The sequence below is a fragment of the Mesitornis unicolor genome, unplaced genomic scaffold (assembly GCF_000695765.1).
Source record: "Mesitornis unicolor isolate BGI_N332 unplaced genomic scaffold, ASM69576v1 scaffold47418, whole genome shotgun sequence".
NCBI lineage: Eukaryota > Metazoa > Chordata > Aves > Mesitornithiformes > Mesitornithidae > Mesitornis > Mesitornis unicolor.
The window spans coordinates 1-16,413 of NW_010200690.1; the positions used below are offsets into that span (position 1 = coordinate 1).

At 42.2% G+C, this 16,413-nt stretch overlaps 1 protein-coding gene across 1 annotated transcript; it reads left to right on the forward strand.

Moving 5' to 3' along the window:
• Positions 1–2,363: 2,363 nt before the first annotated feature.
• LOC104544853 (sentrin-specific protease 2-like) lies at positions 2,364–16,367 on the forward strand (the record flags this gene model as incomplete). The annotated part of the gene is given in 12 exon segments (XM_010189834.1): positions 2,364–2,520; positions 4,074–4,207; positions 4,991–5,066; positions 5,587–5,665; positions 7,646–7,790; positions 8,695–8,798; positions 10,666–10,763; positions 11,956–12,013; positions 13,558–13,606; positions 14,330–14,479; positions 15,631–15,762; positions 16,164–16,367. Coding segments are annotated over 12 exon segments (1,386 nt in total), but the record flags the coding sequence as incomplete, so codon positions are not given.
• Positions 16,368–16,413: the final 46 nt, after the last annotated feature.

Consider the following 16,413-nt stretch of genomic DNA (forward strand, 5'->3'; position numbering starts at 1 on the left):
CCTCCCGGGATGGGGCCTGTGGGAGCCCTCAGGGCATGCGGGACCCCTCAGGGCCCCCTTGGCGGAAGCGGGAGCCAGCCCGGCCCTTGGGCCACCTTTCCTCGGCCTGAGCGACGTTAGTCGTTCTGTGGCATCGTGAGCTCGGGTGCTGTCTTGTTCTGGGGTTCTCGCTTCAGCTGCCCGCCCTTGGGCTGGGTTCGGTCCCTCTGCCCGCCCAGAGCCTCCCCTTCCAGGGTGGTAGGGCTCGTAATGGGATCCGTGCCCACTCCAGCTTTTGGCCTATGTGGCTGGCAATGGCTCATGCCTCTGTGGGATCGCCTTGTGCCCACAATCAGGGTTGTTCACGTGTGATGCTGGGACAATTGCGAGTACCAGATGTTCCCTATCAGTCTGTTGGCAAAGCTGCCCTGTTGTTTGCTTTCCGTCTGCGTAGCAGAGGTTTGAAAAGAAGGGGTGGAAAGTGTTGAAGGAGCAGGGAACAGTGTATATACATATAGTGATATATTAGATGAAAGGAAGTCATGGCATGGGTATATGGTATGTATATGGAGTGGGAGAAAGGGGCATGCCTTCCTAGGTGTCAACACCACTGAGCTCCCAGTGACAGATTGCTGTGGCATCTCCGTGCCTGTTGCTCCTGTCTCTCTGAAGAGAGGGATTACGTATTAATTATGTGCCGTGTTTTGGAGGGTGTGGTTGTTCCTTCTGGGAGAAACTTGCTCCAGGAGGCTTTGCTTGGTGTCTCATGTCTCAAAGTGAATGGGAAAGGCCAGTTGTTGCAGAAGTAGTTGCTGGCAGCTGTTGCTCAGAGCATGATCCAGAACTGAAGAATGCTGTAGACGCTGCAGGCTGTCATGTCGTAGTCTGACCAGGACACCCGGTTTTGTGAAGAGATCACTAGGAATGACAGGCAAAGCAATAGGATGAAGTTCAAGTGTGTTAGGTGGCTTCAGAAGCTGCCCTGCTGAAAATAAAGTTTCCAGCAGTGCTCTCCATGATACACTTTAAGATGGCAAAGATGTTCCCAGCTCTCCTGTGTGAGTATGCAAAGGAACGTAAGCCCCAGGGTGGTTGTTATTTCTGCCACTTGAGCTTTTCCCATGGTGGAAAGATTAAAAATGAGGAGCACAGGGAATGAAACTGGTGGGGAAAGTAGCATTTAGCTATTCTTGTACTGCACCACTGAAATACAGTGTGCAATTTTTTTGGGGGACTCAACCTGTGAAAACTTTAAATTTTTACAAATTTAAATAATAAATGTTAATTAACTACCCTCAACACTGGCAGGGGATGAGTTTTTGGAAAGAAGAAGGCCTGAGCTTGTATGAGTGTATGCAGAGTTACTGTTTTTTTTTTTAATACCTATTTTTTTTCCTGTAGTTGCTAAGAAAGCAAGTAAAATACTGGGCCGAAATAGGTGCTGTCTTCTCCAGAGCATGGAGAAGGACATGAATGCGTCTTTACATGGAAAGCCCTCTCAAATTGCTTGTATTTCCTGGCCTGTTTTTTCAGTGTGTTTCAAATATTACACCTGTTTCTCCCAAGCCCTTGGCAAACCCCCAGTTGCAGTGACACAGTTTAAACTTCTCATGGGGTTGGGGATTCTCATCATAGACAGAGGTAGTGAAGCATAGATTCATTTTTTCCTTGCATTTTGCCCATCCCTGGCCATGCCTACTTCAGAACATCAAAGATTTCTTAATTTATTTCTGAATTACTAAGGGAGAATTAATCTTTTCTTGTGATCAAACTGATTCTGAACCTGTAAGTGGTTTGTGAAGTTAAAAAGGACAAGACCGACCCCCACCTGACTATGTTGTGACGTTTTTGAAGGCAAATAGGAAAGAAACCCAACCAATAAAACAAACTAGGAACAACCTTTGCGCTCTGTTCCCGAAATAAAGATTTTTACTAGATTTTATCATTGTTATTGGCTGATATACTTGGATTTACACTTCGTAAGAAAGGGTGCAGTTAAGAATTATTTCAAGAACTAGTTCACAAACAGTGAGTTAGCAGTTATTTAAGTGGGTGTGTGCATGAGTTGCTTTCCCACCTTTTTGTTTCTTGTCCTACTTGGACTTTTCTTTGCAATTCAGCGTGGTGACTTAAAAACTCAGATGGCTTTGTAATCTCTGGCATGCTGGAAACTTTACATATCAGCTTCATCAATTTTTTGGCGATAGGAACAAATGTGGCATTAACAGAACAGGAAAATATGCTGCAGTGGGATAATTAGCTCTCTGTGAGTGGTCTGTTGGCGGGGAGAGGTGGAGGTGTTGATGGAGATGCTCAGCAGTGGCAGTTGAGATGGTGCATGTCTGAGATGATCCCAGAGGTGCTTGGAGGGGGGGTTTTGTGGTATGAAAACTAACTTAGGGAGTTTGGGCCCTGGGAAGGGAAGCTAGCCTGTTAGAAGCCTACCTGTGGCAGTGTAACGCTGTTCTTTGTGTTCTTTTCTCAGCGCTCAACCACCTGTGGAAGGTCCTGACCAGATTGAATCAAAAAAGCAAAAAACAGGTATTGCACATTACAGAAATATTTAATCTGCATTATTTTTTTAGGTTTCAGGTACTTGAGCATTGTTCCCATAACTGGCTTTTCAAGCCATAGGCAGTGGCCTGAGGGTGTATCATAGGGCCTAACCCTCTCTGTGATGTTTCCTGTGTTGACTTTTACTGCCAGGAGGAGATAGCCCAGATCTCTCTGGCCTTGAGCCCATACAGAAAGAGTAATTAAAGCTGTGTGTTTAAATCAAACCTCTATTTGCAATGTACCTCTGTCAGTTAAAAATACCCAATTGTCTTATGAGAAATCACTTAGAATGTAGGATGTAAAGGAAGGTGACTTGGAACTGATGACAGGCAGAGAAAAATGGTATTTCTGTGAGCCAGTGGGTTTACGGGGGAAAAAAAGCTGAATTGAAAACACAAGAGTCAGTTTAGCCTGAATCTGAAGAGTTTGGCACGTGCTTTTAAAAAAGATAGAGGAAGCATGAGTAAAGAAGGATAAAGACGCAGCAGAGGCGAGGCACAGGCAAGAACAGCGGGACAGAGAAGTGCTCTCATTGGTGAGGCTTTCTCTGATACCCCTCTACAAAGTGTTTAAGGGTAAAACTATGCAGCTGTCTGCAGCTATGTCAGTGCCTCTGGATGCTGGCTGCAGTGATTTGAGATAATCATTTCCCCTTTTCTTTATCAGTAAAGAGGGAGAAATTATGCTCTTTAGGCTGTACAACATCTCCTAGCACAAGCTTGATGGGGAGATGTGGAGTTTCCTAGTTACTGCTTGGCAAAGGGTGCTGCCCCTTATTTAATGGTAGGGGCTGCTCAACTATTAGCGTGCTTTTCAGGCTACAGAGCATAAAACGATTGAGAAATATGTCAAATTGATAACTTCATCCCCTATCCCTCCTCCTTCTAGCAACATTACCAGCTCTTGGTAGGATCAATTCCCACATCTTAGTAAATAGGCCAAATCTGCTTCTAAGAATGTTGTACCATCTATGTCTTCGTCTGCTAAAATGTCATTCTCTTGCCTTCAAACAAATGCTGTTGTCTGATATGATATAATCTCTAATGCAGCCCCTTATTAGACAGCCCTGGCCTGCTGATGTTTGGAAATGCTGTCGGAGGGATTGCATGTCTCTGCTTCTTTAATACTTAAAACAACTTGGGTAGCTTTGGTTTCTAGACCTCAGTGAACAGCTTCTCTCAACTAGACAAGAGTTACATGGAATAAACTGCAAGAGTACATGCATATGTGGAGGGGATGAGAAGGATAAGTTGCACGCTGTGCTGCTTCTCCCAAAACAGGGAATGTTCCCAAAAGCAGGGTGTTTTTGCAGATCTGGCTGGCAGACTCATGGGTTAGTCTTTGAGCTCCGGCTCTGAAGGATTGCTCGGTGAGGCGACTAATACAAAATTCACCACCAACTGCTGTTGACAGAAGGGTGTGTAACTTGAAATGTGTTACGCTGCTTTAGGTGGGATAAGGAGATGGGCTTTAATGCAAATAGGAATCGGAATTCCCTTTTAAATCATGTTCTTATATGGCTTGTCTTAATTTTTCAGATTACGCCATCTCTGAGCGTAAAGAGGAAGTTGAAGAAGTTTCTGCTGCAGTGAAGTTGCCAGCCAAGGCAAAACATGAATGCCAGAAGGCTTCAGTCTGCAATGCCGATGGGATCTCAGAGTCTGCAGAAGAGGTTAGCAAGGTTTTTGAAATTCGGTAGAATCTGTTCAAGATGAAGGAAAAAGTGGCTCTCCCTAAGGCCTCTTGGAGTCGGGCCTGCCACAAGCCTGCCTTGTAGCAGGCATGTCTTGTGTGCTGGGTTTGCCTTACTCAGGTTTGGATACTTGGAGCTAAATATTTGTTGTCTTCCAGATACTTTACAGTTGTTCAGGTTTATAGTTTGAGTGTGTTTGTAAACTGTTACTCTTTTTCTCAAGCTTGTAATTAAGGAGTCAGAATACATTACCTTACCAGAAGAACTGCATGCTTCCTCTGGATAAACCTCCAGGAGAGGATTCCTGTAGGACTTTGGCTCTAAAAATGAGTCATGAACCGCTTGATGCCCTGGTTTGGTTTGAAGGTGTCATGTTATTTTTCTTACTGCTCCATCAGATAAGAGGAATAAGAAACTGTCATGCTCTAATATCCATTCCTGAGAGAGTCATTAATTCTTATTTGTATGAAATACGTTTTTCAAGGGTTAAACTATTACATTTTGGAATGTGTGGAAGTTGACCGAGGAGAACTCGGTGATAAGCTTGTATTGCTTTCATCAATGCATGTATGAGAGCCTGTATTAAAAAATGAAATTGTACTTGTCAGAGATTCTGCAGAGATTTGCATTCTGCTATAATCTAAACCAACAAATCATGGTCCCCAAGTCATAACAGAGCTCATTGAATTTCAGGAAGTTGATGTTTGCTTGGATTCACCTTCAAGTTATACTCATGTTGGTACTTTTTTTGTTTTATTTAAGACTCAGTCCACTTCTTCTAAGCCTTCATTTACAAGACAAAGAGGTTCTACTCCAGAAGTAGAAATGCTACAAATTGGTAAGACTGACATCAAGTTGTGAGCTCATTTCTGTTTCACTCTACCCTGTGTACTGTGCAGCTCTCCTCTTAGCCTTATGTACAGATTATTGAAGGTGCATTATCTAGGCAGCATCTAGGAATACCCGAGCATGAACTCTGCTTCTTCACTGCATCCTGGCGTTGCTTCTAGACTGGGGCCAGGCATTTATCTTGTCATCTCAGTACAGGAGCTGCCTTGGATTTAGTCCTTCAGTTCTGATATGTCCGCTGTTAGCTTGCCAGAAGTAAATTGTTTTAAATGCTAATTTTAGGCAGTGGATCTCGATAACACTTTTTTTCAGGTTTAGGCTCACAATACCTTATGTGCGCAACTTTCTGTAGTTGCCAATATGAAAATCTGTAACATCACACAAATAACATTATGATGTAAGAGAGAAAATGAAAATAACGTATCTTTGGTGAAGCTCTTTACTGTAAAGTCATAAAACTCTTCAGTTTCCTTTTATCATTACTGATGGCTTACTCTCTTCTCTCGCAGATAAAATGCCTTGTGAAACCAGTACTTGCTTGAAAGAGGAAACACTATCCCTTTCTCAAAAGACACTTCCATCTCTGAGGTAAAAATCCTTCTATTTTCTTTGACTTCTTCTCTGAAAGGTTTGCTGTCTTTCGCTTTCATTCTTGGAATTTCCTCTGTGTTGTTTAACATTTGTATCTGTGTCCCCATAATATTTTTCCAAGGTATTCTGGAGTTCCTCCAGGCTGCTGTATGAAGGGAGGTCTGCAGGTCTTTGTTGTTGTTTTTTTTTTCTTTAAAATTCTTCTTTAAATCAAGGTGCTTTGTAGACACAGGATATCAGATAAAAATTAAAGGTCTGTGTCAGGAAGAAGTGTTGAACTTGAGAAGAGACTGAGACCAGGAATGTCTGTGGAAAAACTCCTTAATAGTTAGTTTGACAGGAAAAAAAGTTTTAAAATGAAACAAAACAAAAACCTTTTCTCAAACATCTCAGCATCTTTGTGATGTTTGGCATCAGATAATTCCTGATTTGGTAAAAGGATGAGCCTTTAAATTTGCTTTTATTTCAGATTACTGTTTGGGGGATGCTGAGGCACTGTTTGTACACTTTCCTCAGAGTCAGAAATAGCTGGAAGAAGGAGGGAATGGGTTCTGATGTGATTTGATGCTATTGTTTGCCTTTCGGTTTCAAAATTGGATTGGTAGTCTTGTGCCTACCGCAGCTTGGAAATGCTATAAGGACAAAGTTACAAAGTCCAGTTGGAGGTCAGTCACTAGTGGTGTACCCCAGGGATCGGTGCTGGGGCCAGCACTGTTTAACATCCTCGTTAATGACCCAGATGATGGGACAGAGTGCGTGTTCAGCAAGTTCACAGGTGATACCAAATTGGGAAGAGTGGCTGATTGCACCCTCTGGATGTGCTGCCATCCAGAGGGGCCTGGACAGGCTGGAGAAGGTCAGACCTAGACAGGGCAGAATGTTTGTGAAGTTCAACAAGCAGGAGTGCAAAGCTCTGCATGTGAGGAGGAACAAGTACGTGCTGGAGCTGGAAAGGAGCTCTGCAGAGAAGGAGGGTGACAACAGGCTGACCATGAGCCAGTGATAGATCCTTGTGACAAAGGCCAGCAGCAGCTTGGGCTGCGTTAGGAAGAGTGTTGCCAGCTGGTCGAAGGATGTCATCCTTCCTTTCTACTCAGGCCACCACTGGAGAGCTGTGCCCAATGCTAGGCTCCCCTGCACAGACAAGATGTGGACTTACTGGAGCAAGTCCGGCGAAGAGCCAAAAAGATTAAGAGAGTGGGGCATCTTTCATATGAGGAGAGGCTGGGAGAGCCTGGCTAAGAGAAGGCTCTGGGGGATCTCATCAATGTATATGAACATCTGAAGGGAGGGAATGAAGGGGAGGGAGCCAGACTCTTCATGGTGCCCACTGACAGGACAAGAGGCAATGGGTGCAAATTGAAAACCAGGAAATTTAATCTGAACATCAGGAAACACTTTTTTACTCTGAGGTTGGCCAGATACCTAGAGAGGTTGTGGAGTTTTCCATCCTTTGAGATGTTCGAAAACCCTGTTGGACATGATGCTGGGCAGCCTGCCCTGGGTGACCCTGCTTGAGCAGGAGTTTGGACCAAATGATATCCAAAGGTTGCTGCCAGAATGATTCTGTGAGGAAAGCAGCAGCTACACTTGGGTGCCAATGCGCCAGCTTTTAGAAGAGCTGAGGGTTGGATGCTGTGGGTAACACACCTGCACGATCCTTTAGTCTTCTGTATTGGCTCAGGGCTTGGACTGCCATGGACATCATGTGTGCTCTGAGCGCAGTTGTGACTTGCAGATCAAACAACAGAGTATATTCAAGGCAGTTGTTCTGATTTTCACTTTTACTTCTCTGTACTTTCCCATTAGCCAGTTGAAGACAGCAGGTCTTCATCTGAAAGTCGTAAACTTCTTGTTTATGTCTCCATCGTCATCAGTGTACATGCTTTACAAAATAGTTGTTGTTGGAGCTTGAATCAGGAGGTGTGTATTTGAACATTCTCTTGATATAATTTCTGTTCCCGTTTATGTTTTTCTCACAAGCAGGAAGGGCGAACACCATGTCAGATCTGCTTCAGACACCATCTTAACACTGAGGCTGCCCATTAAGGAGCACACAGTGCCAGAAACTGCGACTTCAGAAGTCAGCAAAATGGGGAGGCTTTTCTGTACTGCTGAAGAGGTAGGTTGAGTGAGAAAGGTGTCCTTTGAAAAGAAACAGCTTAGCGGTTACAACAAAGCTGTATGTAAATGCTGAACTGACAGTTTGTAGCAGCACAGTTAATGAAGTTGAAGGAATACTTCTAGAAAATCAGCATATAGCATTTTATTTGCCTTTACATTCTTCAAAACTTGGAACAGAGCAGTGCTTTGTTGCCAAAAGATTGACTTTTAAACCCCGTTTCATGGAAATGGTGTACTGGGGTAAGACTTGCCAACCAGTTTCACTTGTAAGTAGACTGCCTTGTCACTAAGTGTGTATTTGTTGTAGAGTTGTTTTCACTGTTTTGCCCTTTAACACAGCTCAACTGTGATCTTTCACATAGCAACTTTAAAAGGATAATGTAGACAAAAAACCACTCAGTTGCTGATAACCCTTCCTTACAGGACTATCTGAGAGGTATTTCCCTGTCCTTCCAATATCTGAAGCAACTATTGGAAAATTCCTACTAACCCTAGCATACATGGGAGAAGGACTTATAGCAAAGTACTGGAGAAGCAGGCCATGACAAGCTGTGGAGCATGATTAGGATACCCTGGGGACTCACAGCACCCAGTCATTATCTATATAGACAGGAATGCGCATTATCTGAATTGTTATGCAAGAGGTGCAGATGACAGCTGGAGAGAAGAGGCCCCCATTTGAGGAAACAGTTGCAGAAATAATTTTGAGGTTTATAGTGACGGAAGTTCCTAGCACAGAGCTAACACAAAATGAAGGTGTGGGAATTCCCGCTAAAGTAAACTTGAATAATGTGCCCATATTTTGGGAACAGCCTGTGCAGGCTGTGCTATATCTAGATTACAAACGTTTGCTTCATATGTAGTGGTACTAATCAGATTGTTTTTTCCCTCTATTCTGATAGGATGTTCAGCGAGAAGAAAAGGAGAGATACAAACAACTCTTGAAACTACTGAAGAAAAACTATTCTAGAAGCCACCCTAATCCACAGCTGTCAAACTTACACAAGTAATTATCAGAGGAATAATAACCATTAACTTTTTGCTGGTAACTTTGTAGCTGTTGTATGTTGAAACTGAGGGGAATTGATCTTCCTTACTCTCAGGGTTCTGGGCAGTATCATTTTTAAGAGACTGACACCACCCTTCAGCTTCCTGTGATGAAGCACAAATATTTTCTATATGTATGTTCCAAAGGTGAAGATTCCTTTGTTGATACAGAAGTTTCTGATACTTCTTTCTTGTGTTAAGAAAGGTAGTATCTTGTTCTAGTGCTGGCAATGTAACTTCTAGTATGACCACAGCACTGGTTATTCTGTAGCACCTTTAAAAAAAAAATCTTCCTCTTGTTTGCAGTTGATGAGTTTCCCTTGGTCAGGAATCCTGTTTTATCTGAAAATGTGCAACTTAAGGTAAACACAGGGAATGCCAGAATTTTCTCTGTTCCTTCCCACTTGCCCCAGTCTTTCTTGTGCAAATTATAGGAAGTTTTCTCTTTGCAGTACACTAAGTTGTCAAAATCCCACTCGTGTAGAATTCCAGTTCCTAAAGCGACCTGCAAAGGGGAACTTGTGTGTAATTCTGTTTCATGTATTACCAGTGATGAGTATATTTGATGTCTTATAAGTGTTTGAAGAGATTGCACCAAGTTAACAACACAAGTAAACCCACAAAAATAATAGGACCCATTATTTTAGTAGAATAATTACACTTCAAAGCTGTGCAGAAGATGCCTAATTCTTGTAAAATAGTGATACCACGATAGTGCTGAAGTTCCAGCATGTCTTTCTACACAGTACGATGGTAGAAAATGCCATGCTTTCCTGCAGTTTCCTTTAAATGCTGTGAAACATGGGTTGTGACCAAGGCTTAGAAAAATCCCAATCTCCGCTCAGTGGTTCACAGCTACAAAACGTGTAAACACACAACTTCAGAATAGCGTATTGCATTTAATGTTCTGGTGCATGAAAAGAATACGGAAAACAGGATCTCATGTAATTTTAAGTGCACTGGTAATAGTGTTTTAGAGTGGGTCAAGCCTCTGCTTTCGGCATCTGAGCTCCCAGTTGTTGATTATTGTGGTTTGGCTCATATCTCAGAGCAGACCTGGAGTGTGGCAAATGGGTTCCTTTCAGATGAAGCTAAACCAGAGGGTGTTCCTGTGAAATGTGTCTAATGCACTCCAACTGCTCATGAGCATGGAGTCCCTGAGGTCAGAGTAGAGCAGGGCTGAACTAGGATGTCCCAGAAGTACGTATGTTGTGGACATTGCATTCTCTGTGTCTGCATAATCTTTAATGACTAGCTTGAAAAGAATTGGTCAAGGATGGTTGTCAGGAATGCTGTCTTGTCCCATAAAATAAAGTGGTCTCCTCAGATTAATCCAGGTATTTGTAGGATGTACAAAGAATACTTTTTAAAGAAAACAAAAAACCCAAAAACAAACAAACAAAAACCAGAAACAAAACAAAACCCAAAACCGAAACCAGACTAACCAAAAAAGCCACTGATTTGCTGGTGGAAAGGCAAAGGAATCAAATTTCTTGATTGGTTAGTTTCTTTTGAAATTCTGGAGACAGAAAATTTGACTCCTGTATCTCTAATATGCATGTGTTGAAAGTAGCCAAGCTTTGGAATGAAACTGCCTCCTTGGGGAAAAGTCCTTCTGCAGTGCAGAAGACTGGATGTTTCTATCGAGGGATTGAACAGCTTAATTTTACTTTACATATTTCTATTGCTTTAACTATGGCTTCCAACTCTAATGTAGAAGTTGTGTATGAATAAACTGTGTCCTTCTGAGTGGATTGGTATGCGCTGATAACAAATGCCATATGTTAAAAAGTTGATTCTTCTGTCATTTTTTTGCTGCACCAAAGTGTTCAAGCCTATGCCAAGGAACCAGTGATGACTGTGAGTCACCTGGAAGAACAAAAGTGCTCGGAAGATGCCTATTCACATGTGACACTAAGGACCAGTGAGTACCCCCATATCTGTTCCACTTTGTAGGTAGACTTCAAGTCAAAATAGGGCATTTCCTCAAATCTCAAAGGTATAGATCATGCTAAAAAGACTTGTCAGTGCTAATGCATCATTAATCTGTGTCTATTTTTAAGGACATCTGAATCGACCGGTGTGTTTATGCTAGTATAGCTTATTGCAGCTCTTAGGATGAAATGAGCTGTCTCTTGAAAGAAAGAAAAAAAAACAATGTGCAACACCCCCCCAGTGAATAGGTGGTTATGGGCTAAAATGGCTTTGTAAGGTTTTTGAAGAAGTGAAGAAGTTTGTTTAAATCTGTACATGAGAGCTACTGCTATAGCAGTGATGTTTGCAGCTGCAGCATACAGGAGAGCTTTGTGGTCTCTGGCCGTGTGTACCAGTGGAGGGTGATGTGTTACTGCGCACCCTTAGATGCCCATTACTTAACTCAGAGTTGCAGTTATGTGTTTACATCCCTTATCAATCCCTTTTTAATGCACCACATGACTATTTCTGTGATAGCAGAGCTTCAAGACCAAGAAAGGCAACTGCACAGTACCACTGTTTATATCAAGTTAGCTTCTTTTGTAGATCATCTTTAGCGAGTTGAAGATATGTAACTACTGAAGGGGACCTTAGTTGTCTTCTGCAGAGTGGGCTTGTTAAACTGGTTTGCTGACAAGCTATTTTCTTTTGTACCAGCAGTGTGTTATAATACCATGTGTTCGTGTGTATGTGTTAAATGTTGTCCCAGTCTTTTTTTTTTCCTGTTCATTACTTATAATTTTTCATCAATACTTTTTACATATTTGTGACTTTATGATGTAATCATAGAGGTTTTGGGATTATTTCTGAGCAGGTGCTAGAATTTGGGGAAAGCTTGTTTTGTCACAGAAAATGACGAGCAGGTCTTCCTAGCCTGGAGAAGCATCAGGTTTCACAGAAATCACTTGCTTAGTCAAGTGTGCAGTCTGCATTTTAAAACTTAATAAATGCCCTGCTTCAGCTCTCATACACTTGCACATGATAGTCAAAGCTCAAACTGTTTACCAGAGTTAGAACTTCCTAATCATATAGTTGTCATTAAAAGTTATTTTGTATTTATCACCCAGAAACCAAGAGCTACATACATCTGATGATAATTGAAAGTTCACTTACTGTTTTCATGTTACTGCTTTTCTGTGCAGGTATCCAATGTGCAGATGTTTGCAGCCCACAGTTGCCTCAGAGAAACAATTTGATCAGGTAGAGACTCTGTTCATCATGGTTACTGGTTTCTTTTGGCTCTGCGTGCATATCTTTAGCCTCCAGTACTGTCCAGAAGAAAACAAATCATATTTATCATCTAAGGCTGTGAAGGAGGAGTAGCAAGCCTGTGGCTCTGGAATTACTCACAAGCCAGTTGCAGAATCTGTTTTTGCTTGTGTCTTTCTCCCAAACTGTTAACGAGCTGACATTTCATTTCTTTCACTTTGAAAGTGGGACCCTAAGCATTAGAGAGTTTGTAAGCCTGGTGGGGCTTAAGCAGTTTTTGTGACTTATAGGGTGCCTTGGGTTTGAATATGAGACCCAAAAAGTTGTCTGCCTGTTTGAGAGGCTGATAGACTCATTTGTATTGGCTGGCTGGGCTGGCAGGACTGTGAATTCAGGTGGCTTTGTGGTGTTGAGGGAAATGGGGGTTTGGTTGCAGTAAGCGCAGTTATAGCGGGAGGTTTTGTATGGCAGTTTGATGCACACATCTCTCTGTGCTGACCTGCCCTTAAGTGAGAGAGGAGAAAGTGTAGATGGGAGCAGAGAGAGACTCTGTTGGGGCAGTCCTGTTTTTTAGCTAATTCTGTCCCTGTTCTCCCTGCTTTAAACATTAGTGCTATATCTAGCTGTGCAGCACTGTTCCTGTGCCTAAATTGTCACCAGTTCCCCTAAGCTTCAGGGGAGAAAAGAAAATAAAATAACTGATAGAGTATAATGGGTTCAACTAAAAGAAATATTTTCTTGCCTTTTTGGTGGGGTTTTTTTCCAGATTTAGCTACTAACTGAAGTAATTTGATGAGGCTTGTGGTATCTACTCTTACCACACTGGACTGAAAGCCTTTAAAATGCAATGAGTGCAGGATACCATGAAAGTCTGTTGTAGCATTCCCTCTTGAAAAAGGGAGTCTTTGATGGCAACGCACGTTCTTGCTGTTGAAGAAGGGACACATATATGGACAACTTTAATATCTGTCTATTTGTTTCCTCTTAAGAATCTGCATGGTTTTAGTGATAGTCTTCTCCAAATGGGGATAGTCAGTCTCTTGACTAGCCTATAGAAGGCAAGTAGGCATCCTGTTGCTGTCCCACTTTTAATTCAATGTGCTGATCCTAGTTTCCGTAAGCTAAACAATATTTGGATGCAAGTATAGTTGTAGATATTCACCTTATACCTCACAGTATAACACCTAGCGTGCAGTATTTATCACCAGTAGATCCCAAAGCACTTGATAGAGGAAATGCTGGTTGCTTCCCTGTTTTCCAAATAATGAAACTGGTGAACAAAAGGCATGTTGCACATGTAGATGGAAGAAAGTTTGCAAAGCTCCCAGCTCTTGGTTCTATCCCAGTCTTGGTGCTACAAAGGAGTGGTGCTGGAAGCTGAGACGATGTTGTCACACGTGTGCGCGCAACTGAGGCTCTACTCAGAATCAGCATTGAAAAAGCATTTCTTATCCAGAAGGTGAATTCTTGAGAATCACATGGGACAGTGTGGATACACAGCTCACTTCTCTGTTTCTGTCTCCCTCTTCTCGCAGGTACTACGCTCTACAAAAAAACTGTAACGAACAGAGAAGACCAGCAGAGGTAAGCTTGTGCTATTAATTATTTCACTTTTTAGGAAAATATAGGTATTTGTGATCAGAAACTTTTGCACTGTTTACTTACATCTATTGTTAAGCAAGTAATGAATTTGTCTCGGTTGTTTTTTCCCAGGGAAAGCGGGGGCAGTATTTGTTGAGTAGCACTATTACAAATGGTTTTCCACTGCCATTTATTTTGTTTCTGGACTGTTATGAGCACCCTACACTATACTATTTTTATTCTTTCCCTTTAATACCTTGAGTATAGCTTCAGACACTTTAGTGCTCAGACTTAGTTGACCTGCAGAGCTGGTCAGAGACCATTGGTATCTTTAGTTTTGTTTTGTGAGATAGGCAGTACATCTCTGACTTTCATCTTTGGTCGGGATTGAGATCAAAAATAAAATTTCAGTCATGAAAATCAGAAATATTAATCTCAAATCTCAACTTGATTACCTACATATGGAGGCTTTGCTGAGGTTCTTAATGCTAGCCCAAACCGAACTTTCTGCTCTCTTGCCTCTGTTCGGTTTTAAGTGCATCACTACAGGGGTGCACAGTTGGAATGCAGTCATCAATGAAAAGTAACTTTGGAGTTGGCTGTGTGTACAAAAACCCTTCCAGTTTAAAACCCTTCCAGTTTGATACACGAGCAAGATTTTCTGCACTATCCCCTGGCAAAAAAATCTGTGCTTGCTTGCTAGCTTAATGTCCTTTTGTTTAACAGAAACAGTGTGAAGCTCCAGTCTCAGAAGATACGTTTTTCAATTTACATCTGGCACCTGTTCTATCCAAAAAGTCGTTTACCCTCAATGTGGAAGAGAAGAAATCGCCAAGACCAGAAAAACCAGTGGAACAGTTTTCTCTGCTCACAGAGGTACCATAGCTGACAGTGCATTAGACAAAACAGAAGGCTGTGAAAGAGCTGCAAGGAGCTTCATTTATTAGAAATGGTTCTTAAGGCTTTTTGAAGTCTTGAGCCCTTGCATTTAACCTGTTACTGAGTGTCTGCAGCTGCGACTTCACAGTGCGAGGGTCAGCAATAAAGCTGGTTTTAAGAATTTAATATGCTTCACACACTCCTTCAGTTGTACTCACCTAAGAGTTTGGGGGGCTTCTGCTACTAGGACAAAAATTAGCCTAGGTTTAACAACTGTCTCCCAGAGCAGTGCTAACCTGATTCATGCATTTGTATTGTCTCTGCCTCTTAACCTGTCCTACCGTGATGACAGAACCAGAAAAATAAGCTTTTGCTGATCCACAGTGTTGAATTGTTTGTGGGGCACCTGAACTTTGGCTGCTTTTATTATTTGAAGCTGCAGATGTGCTGATCCAATTGAGCCCTTGCTTTTTTGCCCACTGAGGACTGACTCAAAGGGCTAGCAACTCCAGAGTTTACCAAGTCTGTAGAGGAATGCTCAGTACAAGGAAAACCGGGTGTTTTTCTTATTCTGCTAGCCCAGATCCAACCATTGCATTCCTTAAGCAGACTTAGATGGGAACATGCATATTACGACCAGTTGCATATACAACCTCGTCTCCTGGTTGCCTGACCCCAGTGTAGCTGCCTCAGTTTCCCCCTTTGCTGTTACTTCAGTTCCCTTTCAAGTCCCTTGCCTTAAAATTCTTTCGGGCACCTGACTCAGCTATCTTGGTATGGAGAATGCCTGCTGCAGTTGGCTTGAACCTCACTATTGCGAGGGCCGCAGCATCGCGTGGGAAAGGTGTGTGCTGTTCTTATGTTCATTTTTCAGGTGCTTCAGTGCATTTGCTAGTCTGTGTGTTTGAAATTGGCATCCTTTGGGAAAACAAATGAAGCAAACCTGGGCTCTAGAGTTCAAAGTTAGGATGCTGAAACAAGCCAACCAACAAAAAAGTGCTCTTGCTAACTTAAAAACCTGGCAAAGCCAGTTGCTCTGTCACCTGAGCTTAATTTACAGGCCTTGTTTCAGTTGAAAGCTGCCCACAGGTTTAGCATGCTCAGTGCTCTGTTTCACAAGTTCTTCCCCATTTTGTTGTTCCTTTCAGGCCATGGAGAGAGAGATCATGGCTGCATTTGATGAAGGTGAACCAGATGAGGTCATGAGTAGTGCCTTCAGACTAAAGATCACTCGTGAGGACATCCACACGCTAAAGAACCTTAACTGGCTAAATGATGAGGTAAAACTAGCTGCAGCACAGTGGTATTCTAATGCAGTATTTATTTTTAAAATCCACCTTTGCAGTGTACAGACGTATTTTCAAAGTTATTTGATGACCCTCAGAGCCTAGAAGTAGCAGTACAGTTCTTATTTTAGGTACTTAAGGATCTAGTGTTTCTGGAAGTTCCTTTACTTCTTGTGTAGTGCACCTTCCAGGAGTTAATCTGGGTTGGTGACAGGTGTTTTTATCAAACTGCAGAAGTAACCAAGTGCAAGATTCTCAACACAAAAGCTGACAGCTGAGAATAGAGTTCTCTCAGCTACATACTTAAGGGTGGCCAGTAAAAGACATACTGCTGTTTTTCATTTGATAAGCTACTGTCTTCTTTTACATCTCAAGTTTACTCTTTTATGGTACAGATTATTAATTTCTACATGAACCTTGTGATGGAAAGAAATAAGAAGGAAGAATATCCATCAGTCCATGCTTTTAGTACTTTCTTTTATCCCAAACTAATCTCTGAGGGCTACAGGGCAGTAAGACGATGGACCAGAGGTGTGGATCTCTTCAAGCAGGACCTCATCTTTGTGCCCGTTCACTTGAGAAGGCACTGGACGCTAGTGGTGAGTCAAACTGGCTTTATTTTATTTTTATTTTATTTTTATTTTA